Source organism: Scleropages formosus, chromosome 7, assembly GCF_900964775.1.
Source record: "Scleropages formosus chromosome 7, fSclFor1.1, whole genome shotgun sequence".
NCBI classification, from domain to species: Eukaryota; Metazoa; Chordata; class Actinopteri; order Osteoglossiformes; family Osteoglossidae; genus Scleropages; species Scleropages formosus.
The window spans coordinates 14563447-14581629 of record NC_041812.1 but is presented as its reverse complement, the minus strand read 5'-3'; the positions used below and the strand labels follow the sequence as shown (position 1 = coordinate 14581629).

The 18183-nt window shown below is 41.1% G+C and overlaps 1 protein-coding gene across 3 annotated transcripts; it reads right to left on the bottom strand.

Annotated features, from left to right (window-relative positions):
- Positions 1 to 256: 256 nt before the first annotated feature.
- LOC108926599 (epsin-1-like) lies at positions 257 to 16954 on the bottom strand. 3 transcript variants are annotated; one of them, XM_018739365.1, is made up of 8 exons: positions 16865 to 16954; positions 12932 to 13049; positions 12293 to 12451; positions 9896 to 10024; positions 6260 to 6380; positions 4233 to 4426; positions 2393 to 2966; positions 257 to 1936 (listed from the first exon to the last, which is right to left on the bottom strand). In XM_018739365.1, exons 2-8 carry the CDS (start codon positions 12998 to 13000, stop codon positions 1674 to 1676), a joined length of 1509 nt encoding a protein of 502 aa, XP_018594881.1. In that variant the 5' UTR covers positions 13001 to 13049; positions 16865 to 16954; the 3' UTR covers positions 257 to 1673. The 3 variants fall into 3 exon arrangements, with proteins under 3 accessions (XP_018594881.1, XP_018594882.1, XP_018594883.1); XM_018739366.1 differs by having other exon boundaries at positions 16869 to 16954; XM_018739367.2 differs by lacking the exon at positions 16865 to 16954 and adding an exon at positions 16302 to 16410.
- Positions 16955 to 18183: the final 1229 nt, after the last annotated feature.

Below are 18183 nucleotides of genomic sequence, written 5' to 3'. Positions count from 1 at the left end.
AACAAGCTTTTGGAAGAGACTGCACAGAACAGCTGTTGGCCGGGTGCCTCACCAGTCACAGCTTTATGGGAAAATCACCATTGAAAAAATCTCATGATATTTTGGCTGGAGTTTGCCAAAAGGCTGTATGTTCTTTCTACTTCCAGAGCTACTGAACCCCCTCTTTTTGACAGTTGTGTGTCTGCTCTTAAAACCCACAGGCTGTTGTGAAATGCACTTTTGTATAATCTGTTGTACATTGCTTTGGAAAAAAGTGAACAAATGTGAAAAATACATAAGATGGATGTGGAAATATATATTTTGGAGAAGAAGAAACTAAAGACAATTAAATCTTGTCTATTATACCTAATTCACTGTTATTCCTGCAGAAAAGAAATAAAACGGAAGAAAAACAAACACTCCTGGACTCCTGTCCTGTATAATTTTAATTACAGAGGGAAATAGAGATTTGCACCCCAAATGACATACACACAATAGAAGTTAATTTCACACAGACTTTTAAACTTTTTCATACAATAAGATTTTTTTTAAACCTCTACAAAGGTAATACATACTTAATTACATAAATAATTTATTTAACTTTTTAAATTACAGCATATCAGCTGTCAATAGTCTGTACCCAGTAGTGGTAGACATGCTACTGTGACTTCTTCAGTCCAATGCACTGTAGACTACAGTCTATACCATCCAGATATCTCTACTTTTCCCTAAAAGAGCAGGATCCATTTTTAATCTCACAGCATCGCTGATTGTTCTCTGAACTCTTATGAGGAATGAATACACAGTAGTGACAACATAATCACATTTATGTACAAATTGATAAGCTTAGTATAACTCTTTCTGAATTCTGTTCCAGAAACAGCCAAATTCACATGGAAGTTAAAAATTTAACATCTTTCCCCGACACAAACACAGCTGCACGCACATTGAACACATCCATTGTCTTTATGTATAGTGCTGCATTAGGTTTGGGATGCTAGTGATTAGCTTCTTTTGAACAAAGAAGGATCATGCTTTTGGTAGTCTTTGCTCCATTACCTGGTCTCCATTCATTCCCATTCAGCATCAGTTGGAACTGTTTTGAGACTTCTGTACCTATGAGACTGATAGCCCCTGACAAAGTCTTGAGATGAATCCAACCATAAGGCATCCACAGATCCATTCTTAGAGTACTGCATGAATAACCTTTGTCTTATTATGTTATCACTATGTATCAGTTTCATACTAGAGGAACACACCTTGGTTAAGAGGGTTCTTTTTAACCAAGGTGTGTTCCTCTGGCATGAACCCTTGGTTAAGAGGGTCCATCCTTCTCCTCTGCATGTGGCTTAAGTGGCACTGAAATTATAGACAAGATTAATTAGCTCAAGGGAAGTGCTGGTTGCCATCTCTTAAAAAGATTAATGCTGGTATTTTGATACCTACGGCAAATGCCATGCATGAGGCAAAGAAGTGCCAAAAATACAGGTGAATAGGAAGGAACAGGGTAAGAGGGAATGAAAGAGAGAAAATATAGAAAAAGCAGAGGAATAATCATCAGTGGTGTTGATGTCAACATTACTACAGATTATTTACAGAGTAATTGAATACAGGGAAATAATAGACTATATCAGAACACAACAACATCACTGCTGCAGTAACCATGTTTAGTTTTCCACTCAGTTTTCTTTCTCCTATCCCTCCTTACTCTGTGGCTGCATTATGGGGTTTGCTACAGAAGATGTGGAACTGGAAGGAGGGGATGACTGTTTTGATTTTTGCTCAGAGGACAAAGAGCTCAGGTCCACCAGTGCTGCATTTGGTCCAAGAAATGATTCTGGTGTTTTATTGGTTGGGAGAGCGGTTCCTAGGGGTGACATGTCAAAGGGCGCAGAACCCTGTGCTTTGTCTCCACCTTGCATGTCAGTTGCTGAGGTTTTGCTGAGGTCCATGTCACCTGGAAGGCAGCGGAAGAGTATAGTCAGCACACTTTACACTGCCGCTACTCTGGCATTGTATGTGATTGTTTGTGTACCTTATTAGAAAAAAAAGTTTTGGTAGGAGGTTATCAGGATTCATCTATCCTGCGTTTTATGCACCTACTCAAGGGATGAACATCAGTGCATCAAGTGGAAAGTAACAAAGTAGGTTTACTTAATCACGTCTGCAGCTATGTCTCTTTCTCTTAATGTAATGCACAAATTGTATTTTTGCTGAGATGTACATTGCTTTGGAGAAAAGCATCTGCTAAATAAATAAATGTAAATGTAAAATGTGGAAAAGTAGCCAATCATACTTAGCATGCTTTAAAGACAGTCGGAATGCTCTCAAAGACAGCCAGTATCACAAGGTTGCGGTCAAGGACAATGGGGCATATATTTCAGTTTCTGTGCTTGTTTTGTATCTCACTTACTAGTGGATTCCCAGGGGTCATTGCTGGGGGGCAGAGCAGGGGTTGTCCCATCCCCTCCCCAGGGGTCAGAAGCAGCAGGTGAAGATGTGGAAGTATTATTCCCTCCCCAGGGGTCACAAGTAACAGGTGGGGATGTGGAAGTCACATTTCCTCCCCAGGGGTCTGAGCTGGTGGGTGCAGCAGTGGACATCCCATCATCTTTCCAGGGATCAGAGCTAGCAGACAGAGGATTAGATGTCCCATTCCCTCCCCAGGGATCAGAGGTGTTGGGTGCAGCAGTGGACATTCCACCATCTTGCCAGGGATCAGAACTAGCAGACGGCGCATTAGATGCCCCATTCCCACCCCAGGGATCGGCGGTGCTGGGTGGAGCAGTGGTATTCTCATCACCTCCCCAGGGGTCAGAAATGTTGGATGGAGCAGAGAGGTTTCCATCACCACCCCAGGGATCAGAGGTGTTTGGTGGAGCAGAGAGGTTCCCATCCCCTCCCCAGGGGTCACAGCTGGTGGGTGGAGCAGTGGTGGACCCAGCCTCAACCCAAGGGTCAACAGCTCCTTGCTCCGTTAAGGAAGGCTGAGGAACAGGAAGAAAAAGGCAAAAGTTAAAATCTGAAGACTTAACAATGTCCTAGAAGTGTGAAAAGAGTGAGTGTCTTAATAGTGACAACAGTGCTAAACTCCTTTGTACTACACTTTTTCACATGGCTCTGCTCAAATTCTATCTGCAGTTTCTGGTGACAGCCCTTAAACAGACACACCTATCAGATACATATGCACACAGAGGTGACATCCTCATAGTGCAACAATTACTGGAATGGACTGGACTCCTATCTGGTCTGAGATTCTTAACATCATTTATCGTTAGCCAGTCCAAATTGTCACTGATATGGTCTGCAGCATCAGGTTTGGGCCTGTGACACTTGGTCTAGTGCAATAACCTGGGACCACATCTGAAAATTGCACCAAGCAGCTTGACGAGAGAGACTGTGAAACACCCTGTGCTTTAATTTTCTTGTTATTCATTTATTTAAATGAAACATATAGCCTTAGACTCTTTGTCAAGCCAGTCCACCCACACCACTACAAGCATGATTCAAAAATGCTTTATAGACTGTAAAAAACAAACCTTTTTGACAATTATTTTCCAATGTTTTTAATTGTTTTCAATGTTTTTAATTGGGGTTAAGTGTATTTGTAATTTACAAATAGCAGACACTATTAGTTATTCCTACTCATGGATATTACATGATATTACATAAGGTTGATATTTATATCTGTGGGTTTATATCTTTTCATTATACCCAAGGCATACATTTTCACACATATGCATCTTTGAGAAAAAGAAACAGGGCACAGTAATAAGATCATCAGGCAAACTGCAAGAAAACTGCTTAATGACAGGAAGGCAAGCATGAGGTCATTATTTATTATTACATTGTATAGCTGTATCCAAAGCAAATTATACTTTTTACTATTGTGTACTGTTGGGTAATTCATAGGAGCAACTCAGTGTAGATAATTTTTTCATGGGTGGTTAGAGGGGTTAGAGCAGAACTTGAAACACCTCCAGATTTCAATTCCACATCCTTAATAAGTATAGTAAAAAAAAATTACCTAAATTATTTTCAAGAGGTTTGTTGCTATGTTTACATCACTTTGCTCATCAGCTACTGTAACTGAACACTCCAATTCACCCATAAGAGTTGTAGAGCCACAATTAATAAAGGTGAGGAACAATGTGTGATTATTGAGTGCAATAGCATAAATAAATATAACTATAACAATTTGACTAACCAAATTATAGTCAATTCCCAAATTAATAATTTGAGGACTGTATTACCTGTTCCACTTCCTCTTTGCTTCTTGCTTTCATCTGCACATCCTCCTCATCAGTGTTCTTCTTCCACTCCTGATCTGTCTTTAGCCCACCTCCTGAATTCTTGGTGAGAGAGCTTAACAGTGAGAGCCCACCTTCTAGTAGTTCCCCTCCTGATCTTCCCCTTCCTAGGCCAAGTGTAGGAGTTGAGGAGCCAACTGGAGTGAAGCAGGAAAGAAAAATGGAAGATTATCTGTTGTGTACTCACTGTCTGCAACTGACATAAGGAACAATAGCAATTTTGAAACTGTATTTAATTTTAACATTAGTATCTGAACACCACTGATTCAGAGAGCTGCAATGTTGTTCTCTATTGTAATGCTGAGTAGATTTTTACATTTGGTTCCATTGCATAATTGAGGAAAGAGAATAGTTTTGACCACTGATGGAGTGAATGTTTGACTTCGGGACTTTACTAGTATCACTGCGACCCTATGATGAAAAACATTTTGATTATATTTTAAATTACAGCAGAACTTGACAGAGGGTGTGGAGGAAGGAAAGGGGTAGCACTGTTGGTGCTGGGCTTAAAGGACATAGTAGAAATAGTAAAAAACATGACCATGTTTCTAGAGAAGACAAGGTTCAGATGACTGTCTGCCTTGTGAGTAGCAGACAGAGAGAGGTCACTGTAGATGTGACAGAAAGCTGGTTGCTTGAATGTCTTCAACATGCAAGTTGATGTCACCAAGGAGGATTATTTGAGTATTGTGTTTTGGGGAAGAACTCAACAAGATATCAAGGTCATCCTGGAAGCAGCCAGGAGGGTGATAAAGAATGACCACTACGAGCGTGGTTAGGGCAGTAATAGAAACAACTTGGAATTCAAACTAGGACAGATAAGGAAGGAAGAGAGGGAGAAAAGTGAATATTCCCACTATGGAGAGATGAGCAGGTTTGTGTCTCTTCCTTTGTCAGAGGGATGAGGGGTGTGACAGAGGGACTTGGTAGGAGTAGCCCGTAGGGTGATCCAGGGCCAGAGGGTCAAGTGAGAGGTGGGAGGTAAACAGGATGAAGTCAGCCTTCTTCTACACATCACGTATAGATGCGGCTTCAAGATACTGCTCTTAACTTACAAAGTGCTCAAGTGCTGGAGCCACTTGACATTGCAGAGCTCCTCACTAACTCCAAGCCAAGTCACGCACAGTTTGTTCATTACTCCATAAATTTGCCAGTAGATTGTGACAAGTGGGCTCATAGTCAATTCTACAGTTTTATTTCAATTCTATGCGCAGCTACTTGTAAAATGCGTGCCGCAAAACCTGTGGTTTTGGACGAAGTGACTGCACTTTGACTGTGTCTTTATCCATATTTCTCCATCTGTTGGTGAAATGAACTTTTGTTTACTCTGAGTTGGACATCGCGTTGAAGAAAAGCATCTGCTAAATAAAAAAATTGCAAAATGTTAATGGAAGTATTACTTCCTAAAAACAACTGAAAATTTCAAAGAAAAGTTAATATCTTGTTACTAACTGCACCTATCCTTTTGTTTTTGTTTGATTGGAACTATTTGAACAAAATGAGCTTTGTGTTGTGTTGACCTTTAGAATCCCATCATAGTCCCCATACATCCCCATAATAGATGTCACTTTTTGGTACATAGTGAAATATAGTAAAAGGAGTATGGCATGTTATCTTAAAACAAGTAGGAAAACACAGATTAAAAGATTCCAAATTAATATCTCTAGTAAAGATAGAATTGGTATGCTTACTACTAAAAGCCAAGACAAGTAGTTCATCAAAACACATCCTGTAAAACATTTTCATTTCAATGTAAACACAAACACTGTACAACAAATTTACATTCACTTTCAACACAAACACTCTAATTGCTTCCAGATAAAACCAGATCAGATCATGCCTTTAACAAGGGGAAACATTGTAAAATACAGTTTGGGAAATTGCTTATTTAGCAATACTGAAAGTCTCATATTTCAATAATTTGAAAAATGATAGATAATTACAGAAAGGCACAAAGAACATTTTCTTACTATTAGTAGTCTGGGCCATCTTCTCTTTGGTTTTGAGAGCAAGGGTCCTCTCTTCTTGTAGTTTGTCCTCATCTTTCAGCAGTGTCACTAGGTGTTTTGCTTTCTCTCTCACATTCAATCCCTACACAAGATAGCATTTATTTTTTGCAACAAATTTACACTGATTCATTTTGCAGATACTTTTCTCCAAAGCAATATACGATTGTTCACTAACTGAAGTATTTGTACAATGTGAGTTTCAAAACAGTGCAAAACAGATGAAGAAGCTGGAGCATGTGAGTAAATAGGCAAAACCACAAAGTGCTAGAATGTAACCCAGAGCACGACTGCATTCTCCAGCTTTTGCACTGTGCATACAGGCATGGGAAGTCTTCTTAATTTGCAAAATGTTAACATTTCTATTTCTTTTTTCAGCTTTAAGTAAAATTGTTCCTGACCTGAAGTCCTTGTATATGTATACAGTACATAAACGTAATCATTTACAATCTTAGAATCATTAAATTCAATTTTACAATGGGATTATTGGACGCTATGTACGCTATTTTCACGCTTCAGCTTTAGACAGAATTTCAAAACTGTGTTCTCTTATTTAAAATTTCTCAGTTGCAGACATGAAGAACATCTAAACAGCAAGGTTATCAGTGATCCTCAGCAGCCACTAATTACTCAGTTTACTCCAGGACTGTCTACAACCTAAACTATGCACTAAAAAGATCAGTCTCTGCTATTTAACAATAACAAACACACATCAGAGCAAATCCACAAACAGCAATCACAGACACAATAATGTTTGACCTATATAAATTGCAACATATCATTATCCATAATCGAAAATAAGCTTTTTCACCATTTTCTTTCAGCACTGGCCAGCAAGCACTCTCCACTTAAAACCATTATTGCAAAAACGGGAAGCTTGATTACAGAAGGAAAACTAAACTAAAAGACCAGCTGGTACATGTGGATAAAGTGTCTGTCACAGTAGACATTTGGTCAGACAGGAGAATGGAATTACAGCTCATTGGGCAGGTATTAGTCCTGAAAGTACACACACACACTGGCTGAAACTGCTTGTCCCAAGCAAGGTCGCGACGAGGCGGAGCCTAACTCAGCAACACAGGGTGCAAGGCTGGAGGGGGAGGGGACACACCCAGGACGGGACGCCAGTCCATCGCAAGGCACCCCAAGCAGAACTCGAACCCCAGACTGACCAGAGAGTAGGCCCTGGCAAAACCCGCCACACCATCGCACCCTCCAGCTCTGAAAGCATTCAGCTAAAATCCCACTTTATTGGAACCGATTTAAAGGTTCAAATACAGGAGAACGGACACGTGAGGAGATTGTGCAAGTATGTTACGAGGATCGCCTCAAAAAAGAAGGCTTGCTGCATAATTTAGGACAGTGCTCTGTTCACGACTTGGTTCCCAGGTGTTGTTGATGCAGATAATGGTGATGAAGATAATCTTGATGATGTTAAAATACGGAATGATTTGACAGTTGTGACACAGGGTTGCCGATCATTCAGCACTGTGGACAGCTCCCTGCGGGGACGATTGGTCCAGCACTGGGAGCCGTCTCAAGTAAACATACCTGAACACAATTCCCTCGTTAGGAAATGCTAAGAAAGAGACTTGGGGTTGGACAACGTTTACTCATTTGCTGACACTTTTCTCCAGGCGACTTGCAATGTTAAGCTACTTAAATTATTTACCCATTTATACAGCTGGGTAATTTTACTGGAACAATTTACCGTAAGTACTTTGCTCAAGGGTACTAGAGCCAGAGCTGAGATTCAAATCTGCAATCTTTGGGTCCAAAGGCAGCAGCTCTAACTACTACAATACCAGTTACCCCAACGACAGAACAAGAGTGTCCTTATTTCGCACTCACAGGGGTCCGCAGATCCGATCCAAGAACGGATTCACCGTCAGATTCCGACAAGGACACTGACAACGAAAGTGAAGCCCTCGAGCCGTGGTGAGTTGGCTTTCCGCCAAGGGACGGTGGAGTCACAACGTGGCCGACAGCACAGACAAGATTCTCAGTGCCACCTCAACGTCGGCCACAATTCGCTCCATTTTCTTTCCTGTCCTCGTCACCTAAAAACTGGCAGAGTCACCCACCCGACTTGTGTAAATAAAAGGCGCTTCACTACTCTCCTCAGCTAGTTGTATATTGGTTTGTCCCCTCGACCTGTCACAGAGCGGATCAACAGGTCTATAAGCACGGCTCTTGTGAAGGTGCGCTTTGCAAATGTTTCTGCGTACACAGGTACATATGCACTTACACATTTTTTTATTGATTTAGTGCCTATTTTGTGAATTTTTCATTTTTGTATTTTCATTAACCTTTTTTAAGAATTTTTTCCAAAAATAAAAAAGTAATGTTTTTTTGGCTGCTGTCCATTGTTCCTGATGTTCTTGTGCTGTTACGTGGATTCGCTACAGTTATTTAAAACATATAAATAGCTTTAATGACATGAAATCCTTCCACTAGTGTAACTAAAGCCTGAATCTTGAAATCCAATGAAGATAATCTAACGTTAAACATTTGTTAGTAATCTCACAAGGCCCCACTAACAGCACAGTGTCTGCATGCTTTGCAGAGTGAAACACATAAGCAGTGCTTTTTGGAACTTCATTTCTTTATATGATAAACATCCGGTGGCAAAATTATCAAAATGTCTGACTCTGGGCTTCCGCAACCATGCGTTAAGATTTATTGACAATGAAGAAATGAATGAAAATATAACATTAAAAGGCAAGCAGGAAATGCTAGTTTTATTATCAATACAAAATATTTTGGTGTTATTATCTTGAAAGAAAGGATTTAAATTTTTGTATTTTAATTAATTCTGAGTGGCATATATTTCATCCAGAAACCAGTTTTTTCTTGCATTATGTATGTGGAATTTCAGTCACCTCACAACAGGAATTCATGGAACAGGGTGATTTCATGGTATTAATGGACTATTCATATGTTAAAAAACACAATACATTCCCTTGCTCTCAGTTTTATAAACAATCATACTCATTCTATGAAGCACAAAATAATTCTCACACTTAACCCACTTAAAAAAAACATACAAATCCATTAAATGATCTTTTCATGACCACGAATACAGGGTACGGCATTAATGCTGAAGTCAGAGGGCTGTCAGTCAGCTCTTTAACTCCTAGTTAAATTAACTCAGAAGGAGACACGCCTCATCCGGACTGATGACCACATTATGGAGAGCTGCACAAGCCACTGCGGTGTTTCTAACCGAGATGTACAACAAAGATGACATTTGCTAGACAATAAGGATTAATGACCAAGTTTAAACTACTGTCAGGAAATAGGGAGCACTGAGGTAACAAATAACCTGCTGACAGAACCCCGGACAAAAATAATTAAAAAAATGTTTTATTATCAAGCACATTTAGAGCACATTTAAACATTTAAAAAGGATTTAAAAAGGAGCTTCACATTCCCTTAAAGTATACTTATGCACAGGATTTAATATGTCTCATTTAAAAAATTAAATTCCTAAGCCACGTGAAAAGATCAGTCTGGTATTTATCAATAAGAAACATGTATCAGAGCAATCCTTCTTCTCCTGTCTAAGGGATGTATACATGGGCATGCATGAGGCCAAACCTGATCCTTGCCATCTTTGTCTATGTACTGGAAGTCCATGAGTGTCTGGATGACATAGATATTTTCCCGGCACTGTTGGGCCACACGATCAGAGCCAGTCTTTACCATGTAGTCCAGCAGCATCAGGGCCTGTAGTCAGGGAAGAATGGAATGGAAGCTCAGCTAGATAGATAGATAGATAGATAGATAGATAGATAGATAGATAGATAGATAGATAGATAGAGATCAGGAATCATCCTGCATTTTGATGTTAACCTTTGGGAATCTCACCCATTTACAACTTTATTATTAAAACATTTCATTTAAACTGGCTTCTATAAGACTTCATGACATCCTCCACACTAGGCATTTGACTTTTACCAGTGTTATTTAATTTACGGAAATAACTAGGAATAAAGCTGGTAAAAAGGTGTAATAATTTTAGGAAATAATGTACGTTTTATAATTGCTTCACAAAAAATGATAATGAACTTATCAATTTTGGATGCTTAACAGCAAAAATATAAAGCTGTCTTGAATGCAACCCAAAGGCTGTATTAATGTACAAAGGCAACAACTGGGTAAAATGAAATGCAAATGAAGGCACAGATTAAATGTAAAATTAAACAAACTCAGGTATAATAAACATTCTTTACTGTTTATATGGAATAAAAATTTAAGAGATTTATATGTTAGTCACTCAAGTTGCAACACTTCCATTTACAAAATTCTAGTGACTTTGCAGCCATTTTAAAACTTGATAAATCTATATTACTAATTCATTATTAATAGTTTACATTTACATTTACATTTATTCACTTAGCACATTCTTTTCTCCAAAGCAACTTACAATGGTTACTATGTAATGTTACTAGTCCACACCCCTTATTCACCAAGGTGACTACACTACTAGATACACTACTTACAAGGGGTTACTCATCCATGCATCAGTGAAACATACTCACTCCATGACACTCACACACTATGGGGGAACCTGAACAGTATGTCTTTGGACTGTGGGAGGAAACCCATGCAGACATGGGGAGAACATGCAAACTCCAATAGTTAAAATCTATTCAACCATTATCAATCACTGCTTCTCCAGTGCAGAATTGTGGTGGCCTGAGCCTATCCTGGAGGCATAGAGGACAAGGCAGGGTATGTCCTGGACTGGCATATCCTAGATAGTAGTCCATCCCAGAGCAAACACACACATTCCCTCACACATATATACACTAAGGGCAATTTACAGGCACCAGTTCACCTACACTGCATGTCTTTGGACTGGGGAACAAAACTGAAACCCCTGGAGGAAACCCATGTAAACATGCAAACTCCACACACACCAAGAAAGATTTGAATTCACAACCGAACCCACAAACTAGGAACCAGCAACACGTACAACTGCAGTGTACACCTTCAAACACACACACACACACACACACATTTTCAGAACCGCTTGTCCCTTACGGGGTCACGGGGAACCGGAGCCTACCCGGCAACACAGGGCGTAAGGCCGGAGGGGGAAGGGGACACACCCAGGGCGGGACGCCAGTCCACCGCAAGGCACCCCAAGCGGGACTTGAACCCCAGACCCACTGGAGAGCAGGACTGCGGTCCAACCCACTGCGCCACCGCACCCCCCTCCACCTTCAAACATTAAATTAAAAAAACATCAACATGATTCCATTTGTTTGCATTCAAAAATCCTAAGGGAAGGCAAAACTGAATATGCCATGCTCATTTTTCCGAGACCAAAACTGCTTATTTTGTTGGAAATGACCACCAATGATAAAAAGACAAAAAACAATTAATGAATTTGGAATAGCGAGGAGTACTGCAGTCCAAGAAAGTATTAAGATCATACCAGCTCTATTACAAAGAAAAGCACTGAATATAATCAAAGGAGCCACACACACACACACACACACACACACACACACACACACACACATTTTCTAAACCGCTTGTCCCATACGGGGTCGCGGGGAACCAGAGCCTACCCAGTAACACAGGGCGTAAGGGACACACCCAGGACGGGACGCCAGTCCGTCGCAAGGCACCCCAAGCGGGACCCGAACCCCAGACCCACTGGAGAGCAGGACCCGGTCCAACCCACTGTGCCACTGCGCCCCCCTCTCAAAGGAGCCAGTTAACAACAATTATTATTTCTAGCTTTTTTGGTCTTTTAAGGTTATACACTGGGAACACTAACAGAAATGAAAATATAAATGGTTAAGACACAAATAATGCTCAACACCAAATTTCTTGCTATTTCACACTTCACCGGAACTCTCAACATCACTCATGAAAGTTCTGGATATACTTTGTAGCAGAAGTATTCCACAAAGATTTTAACACCTACAATAGGAAAAATGAAAATGCTACAACCCCTACATTTTCCTACTAGCCACTGACCTTATAAACATGCCTCCAGTTCTTGCCATGGTCATTAAGGCGCTTCCAGACCATACTCATAATCTCAGAGAATGCTACTACATTGTAGGTCAAGTCTGAGATATCAGACATCAGAGAGCTGGATGGTCCCCATGGATCATTAGAGGTTGCCTCCCTCACCTAAGGACAGAAGGAGGAAAGGTGAATGAGTAGACTAAATCCTGCATTGACCACAACAGTCGTTTCTTCTTGAAAACACAAATACTGATACTTGACAATATGGCGTGACAAAAACATTGTAAATTCCCTTATATTAATGTTGAGTCAATCAGCTTTCCTCACTTCTTGCCTTGTCTTTTTTCTTCTTTTCCTTCCTTGTCTTCTTCACTAAAAAATTACTTTACTCCCTGAAGATTTGCACTTATATCCTAATTTTTTGTACATATGGTCTGTGTCAGTATTGTAACGAGCTGTTTACCGAGATAATGAGGGATCAATTATTTGGCATTTTTGACCGAGCCATGGAATTTACTGAAAAAGTCAATAATTGAATTTGAAATATAAATTTAAAAAAACATGAAGAAATAGACAGACACAAGACAATAGTCAACAAAGCAGGAATGTTAAGAAGATGGTAGAAAAGGAAGGCAAATATCTCACCTTGATCTCTGCCTCAGAAAAGTTGTGGACAATGTTCTTCATCTGACGGCGTAACGATGATGTGGACATGACTACTGGTTGACTACGCACTGCTCCGGAAAACTGGGTTACGGGGACGCTGTTGACATTGCAAACCATTAAAGACTAGTTAGATTCCTGAAAACACAGCCTCTACAAATTCCAAGACCTTAGCACTGGTATTATTCAGGAAGAAATAGTGTGCATCCAAAAGAAATACACATAAATGCACACACACTTTCTAAATTATGTTTAAACAAAAGTCAATCTATTTAAAAATAAAATTAATCCAGGAAATTACTTACTACTGAGATAAAAATATTTTATAAATTCTACTTTAATTTTACAATGAATTAAATAGCGCAAAGGTGTTGCTTTACAAAGTTCCACCGTTTTCCACTTGCCAATGTAACCCATCCATCCATCCATTATCAATAACCACTCATCTGAACGTAGAGCCTTGGTGGTCCACAGCCTACGCCTGAATCATAAAGCATGGGGCAAGGTAGACTCTGGACAGGATGCCAGTCCATCGCACAACGAGAACAACGCAACCATGCACTCAATATAACCAATTTGGAGACACCAGATCACTGGGAACACATCTGTAGATGTGGAGGGGACTCATGCAACATGGGGCATGAGTGAGAGGGCATGAGAGAACAGGTTGCAATGAGAATTATAAGATGCAAAGTTCATATAGAACAAACTAACATATTTCCTAATATAAATCACCTTGTACACAAAGTTCTCATCAATAAATAATGTCCATTGTGTGCTCTACTGCAAATCTGCTTTTTGATATTCCATTTCAGTCTAATGACCACAAGTATATATTACAGAAAAGCTATTCAAATGTATTAATGTCTTAAGTGGGTACAGGGTACATATATGGTACAGTGTTTCAAACTGGAGAATTTGCAAGCAACTTGCACTCTGCTACCAGAATATTCATTACACAACCATTTCAGTCATAGGAAGCTTGAAATTTGACAATAGGAGCAAATATTTTGACAACATGAACAATCTTTTGAAAGCCTTGAATTTTTATTAATTCTTTATTAATCTAAAAGGAATGGATTATAAACTTTCCTGTGACAAATGGAAACCGCTAATTCTGTATCCATTTGTTCACCTCATGAACAGATTTTTAGGAACACACACACATACACACAGAATAAATAAATAAAAAAAAAACAGAGCCAATTTGCCTGAAACAGATGTGTTTTTGAGGAAACCCACACAAATAGGAGGAGAATATGCAGGCTCCACAAAGACTGAACAGGGATCGAACCCACATCCCATCACGCAGCCCAGAGACACCTTGTCAACTTGTTTACTGCCCTGCCTTCTTTATATGTAATTAATTAAAGCATGTTTGTTTGCAAGCGTTTGTGTACAGTGTACAGAATGCAGTGTACAGGGTAAAGTGTACAGTGTACAGGGTATAGTGCGCAAGGCCACGAAAGCACCGAAGGAGCGCAGGTCCCCAGTGAAGCAGTGTTATAAAGAAATCAGTGAAGAAAGGAAACTGCCTGGTTATATTGTCTTATGATTGATAAATAAGGTAAACTATTTAACTGTGGGGGGGGCGCAGTGGTGCAGTGGGTTGGACCGGGTCCTGGTCTCCAGTGGGTCTGGGGCTCGAGTCCCGCTTGGGGTGCCTTGCGACGGACTGGCGTCCCGTCCTGGGTGTGTCCCCTCCCCCTCCGGCCTTACGCCCTGAGTTGCCGGGTTAGGCTCTGGCTCCCTGCAATCCCGTATGGGACAGGCGGTTCAGATGATGTGTGTGTGTGTGTGTGTGTGTGTGTGTGTGTGTGTGAGATGTGTGTATTTAACTGTGTGCATTTCAATGTGATTTGGTGATTTTTACCATAAATGGGTGTCGATTTTAGGTTCTTGGAAACGCATGGAGTTTTTCAACATTTAAAGAAACTAATTACATCTTCGAGTTATGAGAACTGACCGCACAAACTGGTTTTTGGGGAACGCATTACCTTTGTTGGGCATTACTGTAACTGGATGTTCATTCCCGCCAGTCAGCATTAACTTGCATAAAATAGCTATATCGCATACTTGATTAAATGTACAGCTGTAGCCAACATAATTATTTCACGTTATGGCTAGTAACAGTCACAGTAACGTAAGAATTATACACACACACACACATTGTCAGAACCGCTTGTCCCGGGGAACCGGAGCCTACCCGGCAACACAGGGCATAAGGCCAGAGGGGGAGGGGACACACCCAGGACGGGATGCCAGTCCGCCGCAAGGCACCCCAAGCGGGACTCGAACCCCAGACCCACCAGAGAACAGGACTGTGGTCCAACCCACTGCGCCACTGCACCCCCCCGTAAGAATTATAGTCACACAGTAACAGCAACTGTATTGCATGTGAACTGAAGCAACGGAAGTCGTCACACGTCGCTCCTGTCGCCTGGGTAGTACGAGAGGACATGGGTTCAATCCCCGCTCAGTCTGTGTAGAGTTTGCACGTTCTCCCCGTGTCTCCATGGGTTTCTTCTGGGTGCTCTGGTTTCCTCCCACAATCCAAAGCCATGCTGTTCAGGTTCCCCCAGAGTGTGTGAGTGACAGAGAGAGAGAGTGTGTTCCACTGATGATTGGATGAGTGATCCAGTGTAAGTAGTGTATCTAGCAGTGTAAGTCACCTTGGTGAATAAGCCTGGTGTGTGGCCTGGTAACACTACATAGCATCCATTGGAAGTTGCTTTGGAGAAAAGCGTCTGCTAAATAAATAAATGTAAATGTAAATGTAAATGTAAATATCGTCTCTCTTCACACTGTATTTGAACGGGTTCCGGCGACTGCTGCACTGTGCACACGACACACGGCCCGGGACATCGGCGCCATCTGCCATCTGTACCGGTCCCTGGTTCCTGGTTCCTAACCCTACGTAACCACCATGTTTTGTCTGAATAATTTCTTTTTTTTTTTCCCCAGTAAAGTTTTTATCACTCCTGATAAAAATAGAAATGGGCTCTCCCGCGCATGATTTTAACGAGGCTGAAAATCATATCGGATCATAGAAATGTTCGGACCTACATCCGCCACGACGTAGGACTCGGACGGAGAATATTATCATATTATCATCATGTATCGCGGCAATGGTGAATGGAACATTTGATTTCGCCTTCGGACGATCATCATGCGCGATTGCAATTTGCACAGCTTTGCTGGAGCACCGCGCAGCCCTGTACGACACGGTACCGTCGCTGCCTAAAAAACAGCTAGACAGAAAACGAAAACTGTCACGTTTTGCCCAGGGTGCCACGTACTACTGTCACGATACCCAGGTCTGACCAGCCAGGTCAGGTGTGTGTTTACATACCGTTGATGTGAGTCGGGGCGCAGAGAGACGCACGGCCTCTACCTGAACGGACAGCGCCGCGAATACAGCGAAGACACGTTTCCCCACCGCCTGTCCTCCTCCAGCTACAGAAATACACAGTAACCGCACGCGCACGAACACTCTACACTCCAGTGATGCTGGCAGTGAAGGACAAAAATAACACAGGGCGTATTTCAAATGAAAACAACGCATTCGCAGATCACCGTAAATTACTGTCCACATTTATTAACCGGGCGTTTCACCAGTGTTGTAACCCTTCACGGGTACTCAGGGGTTATGGAAATGTGCGGATTGTGGAAAACGTGAATGAAACCGCTGCCTATAATATTCCACAGTCAAAGTCACACGCGACACAAGCCAAGCCAAGCACCGATACATTTAGCCGAGATATACGCATCGAAATGTGTTTGGTTCGCCCACGTAATGAATGACGTTACGTAACATCTAATGTATATTGCTAAAATATTCGGTTTAAACAGCTGATTTTTTTTTCCAGCGATGTTTTAAAATATCAATTACTATGTATGAATATAAATCCTTACAAACCACAAGGTGCAGAACTGTCACAGGGGCCTTTCCGCTTCCGTTCGTGCAGCGGTAGCACCGGCACGCGCGCTCCATATATTCATGAGAAGGGCGTGGTCATACTGTACGTCTCCATACAGATTACATACATACAAACATATATATCTACACACACACAAAGAAAATAAAGTATTTAATATTACTAAAAAATATTTGTCATTTTTTATGCGTTTCTGACCCTGAAAATTGACATTCATTTATGTTTACCATACGTCCACTTAACAAACATGACTTTTCTCCAAAGTCAGATGCAATGCAACGCATCATGACATGATCTTCAAAATTCTACAGTTCGATCATTTGTACTGAAGAAATACAGGGTAACTACCGCGCTCAAAGTCACTATACTATAGCAGCAGATGGGATTCGAACCTGTAAATTTCGGATCCATATGATCAACCCCACCTCCGTGAAGCTGCCCCCCGACAAAGAGTACAAAAAAACCCCAATATTCTCTTAGTTCTGAGTTTGTGCAGTTTTGTGCCGCAAAAATTAGAACTTGTGCCGTTTTTATTTTCACCATGTTAATTATAATTTATACACACTGTGACGTCACAAAACATCGCTCTCTTTCTCTATTGCAAAGCAGCGACAAATCCTTACAACTCCTTTCTAACCAAGTAAACTGAGGAAAAACCACTTCAATAAATCATGGGGTGGAGGAATTCTGTATCAAGAATGGAATTCTCTTTCTCAGGAGCACAGGCAAAGGCTTAGTTGTCCCGACTGCTTCATCTGACTCTCACAATACCACCATGGTCAGGTCACCTAGGCACTCAGAAAATATACCTGAGCGCTAGTTTTCCTTTTCTCTGGCCTTCAGTGTATACAGATACACACACCTATTGCTCCACAAGCCCAGTCTTCCAAAAAAACCAGCTGAGTCCCCACGTCTCACAGAGCATCTGTGTCCATTACCTGTTATCTCCGCTCCATTTTGGCGCATTGCGATGGACATGGAGGCGGCCGCTGAAAAGGAGCAGCGCTGAGTATACACACGCCCTTGTTGTTTGTGATTATGCCACTGAATTTCCTGGAGCATTTACTCCGCTCTCCGTTACCACACCCAAGATCATTAGTGTGTTGGTCCAGTTTTTCCTCTATAATGGGCTTCCCTGATGGCATTTTGATAAATCAGGGGGATCAATTTTACTAATTGGATTATGAGACAGTGCCATCATAATTTGGGCATCACAGCTATTAAAATGAGTCCCCACGATGCTCCAGATAGACAGCCTTGTCGGAGATTTCATGAAACTCTGAAAAACATGCTTAG

What these genes read in the sequence shown, in the direction of transcription:
- LOC108926599 (XM_018739365.1), bottom strand. Translation starts at nt 13,000, where the DNA reads ATGTCCACATCATCGTTACGCCGTCAGATGAAGAACATTGTCCACAAC. An exon ending in GATGGCCCAGACTACTAATA is followed by an intron (nt 4,427 to 6,259) that starts GTAAGAAAATGT and finishes GCTTCACTCCAG; the next exon opens with TTGGCTCCTCAACTCCTACA. An exon ending in TGACCCCTGGGAATCCACTA is followed by an intron (nt 1,937 to 2,392) that starts GTAAGTGAGATA and finishes GCTGCCTTCCAG; the next exon opens with GTGACATGGACCTCAGCAAA.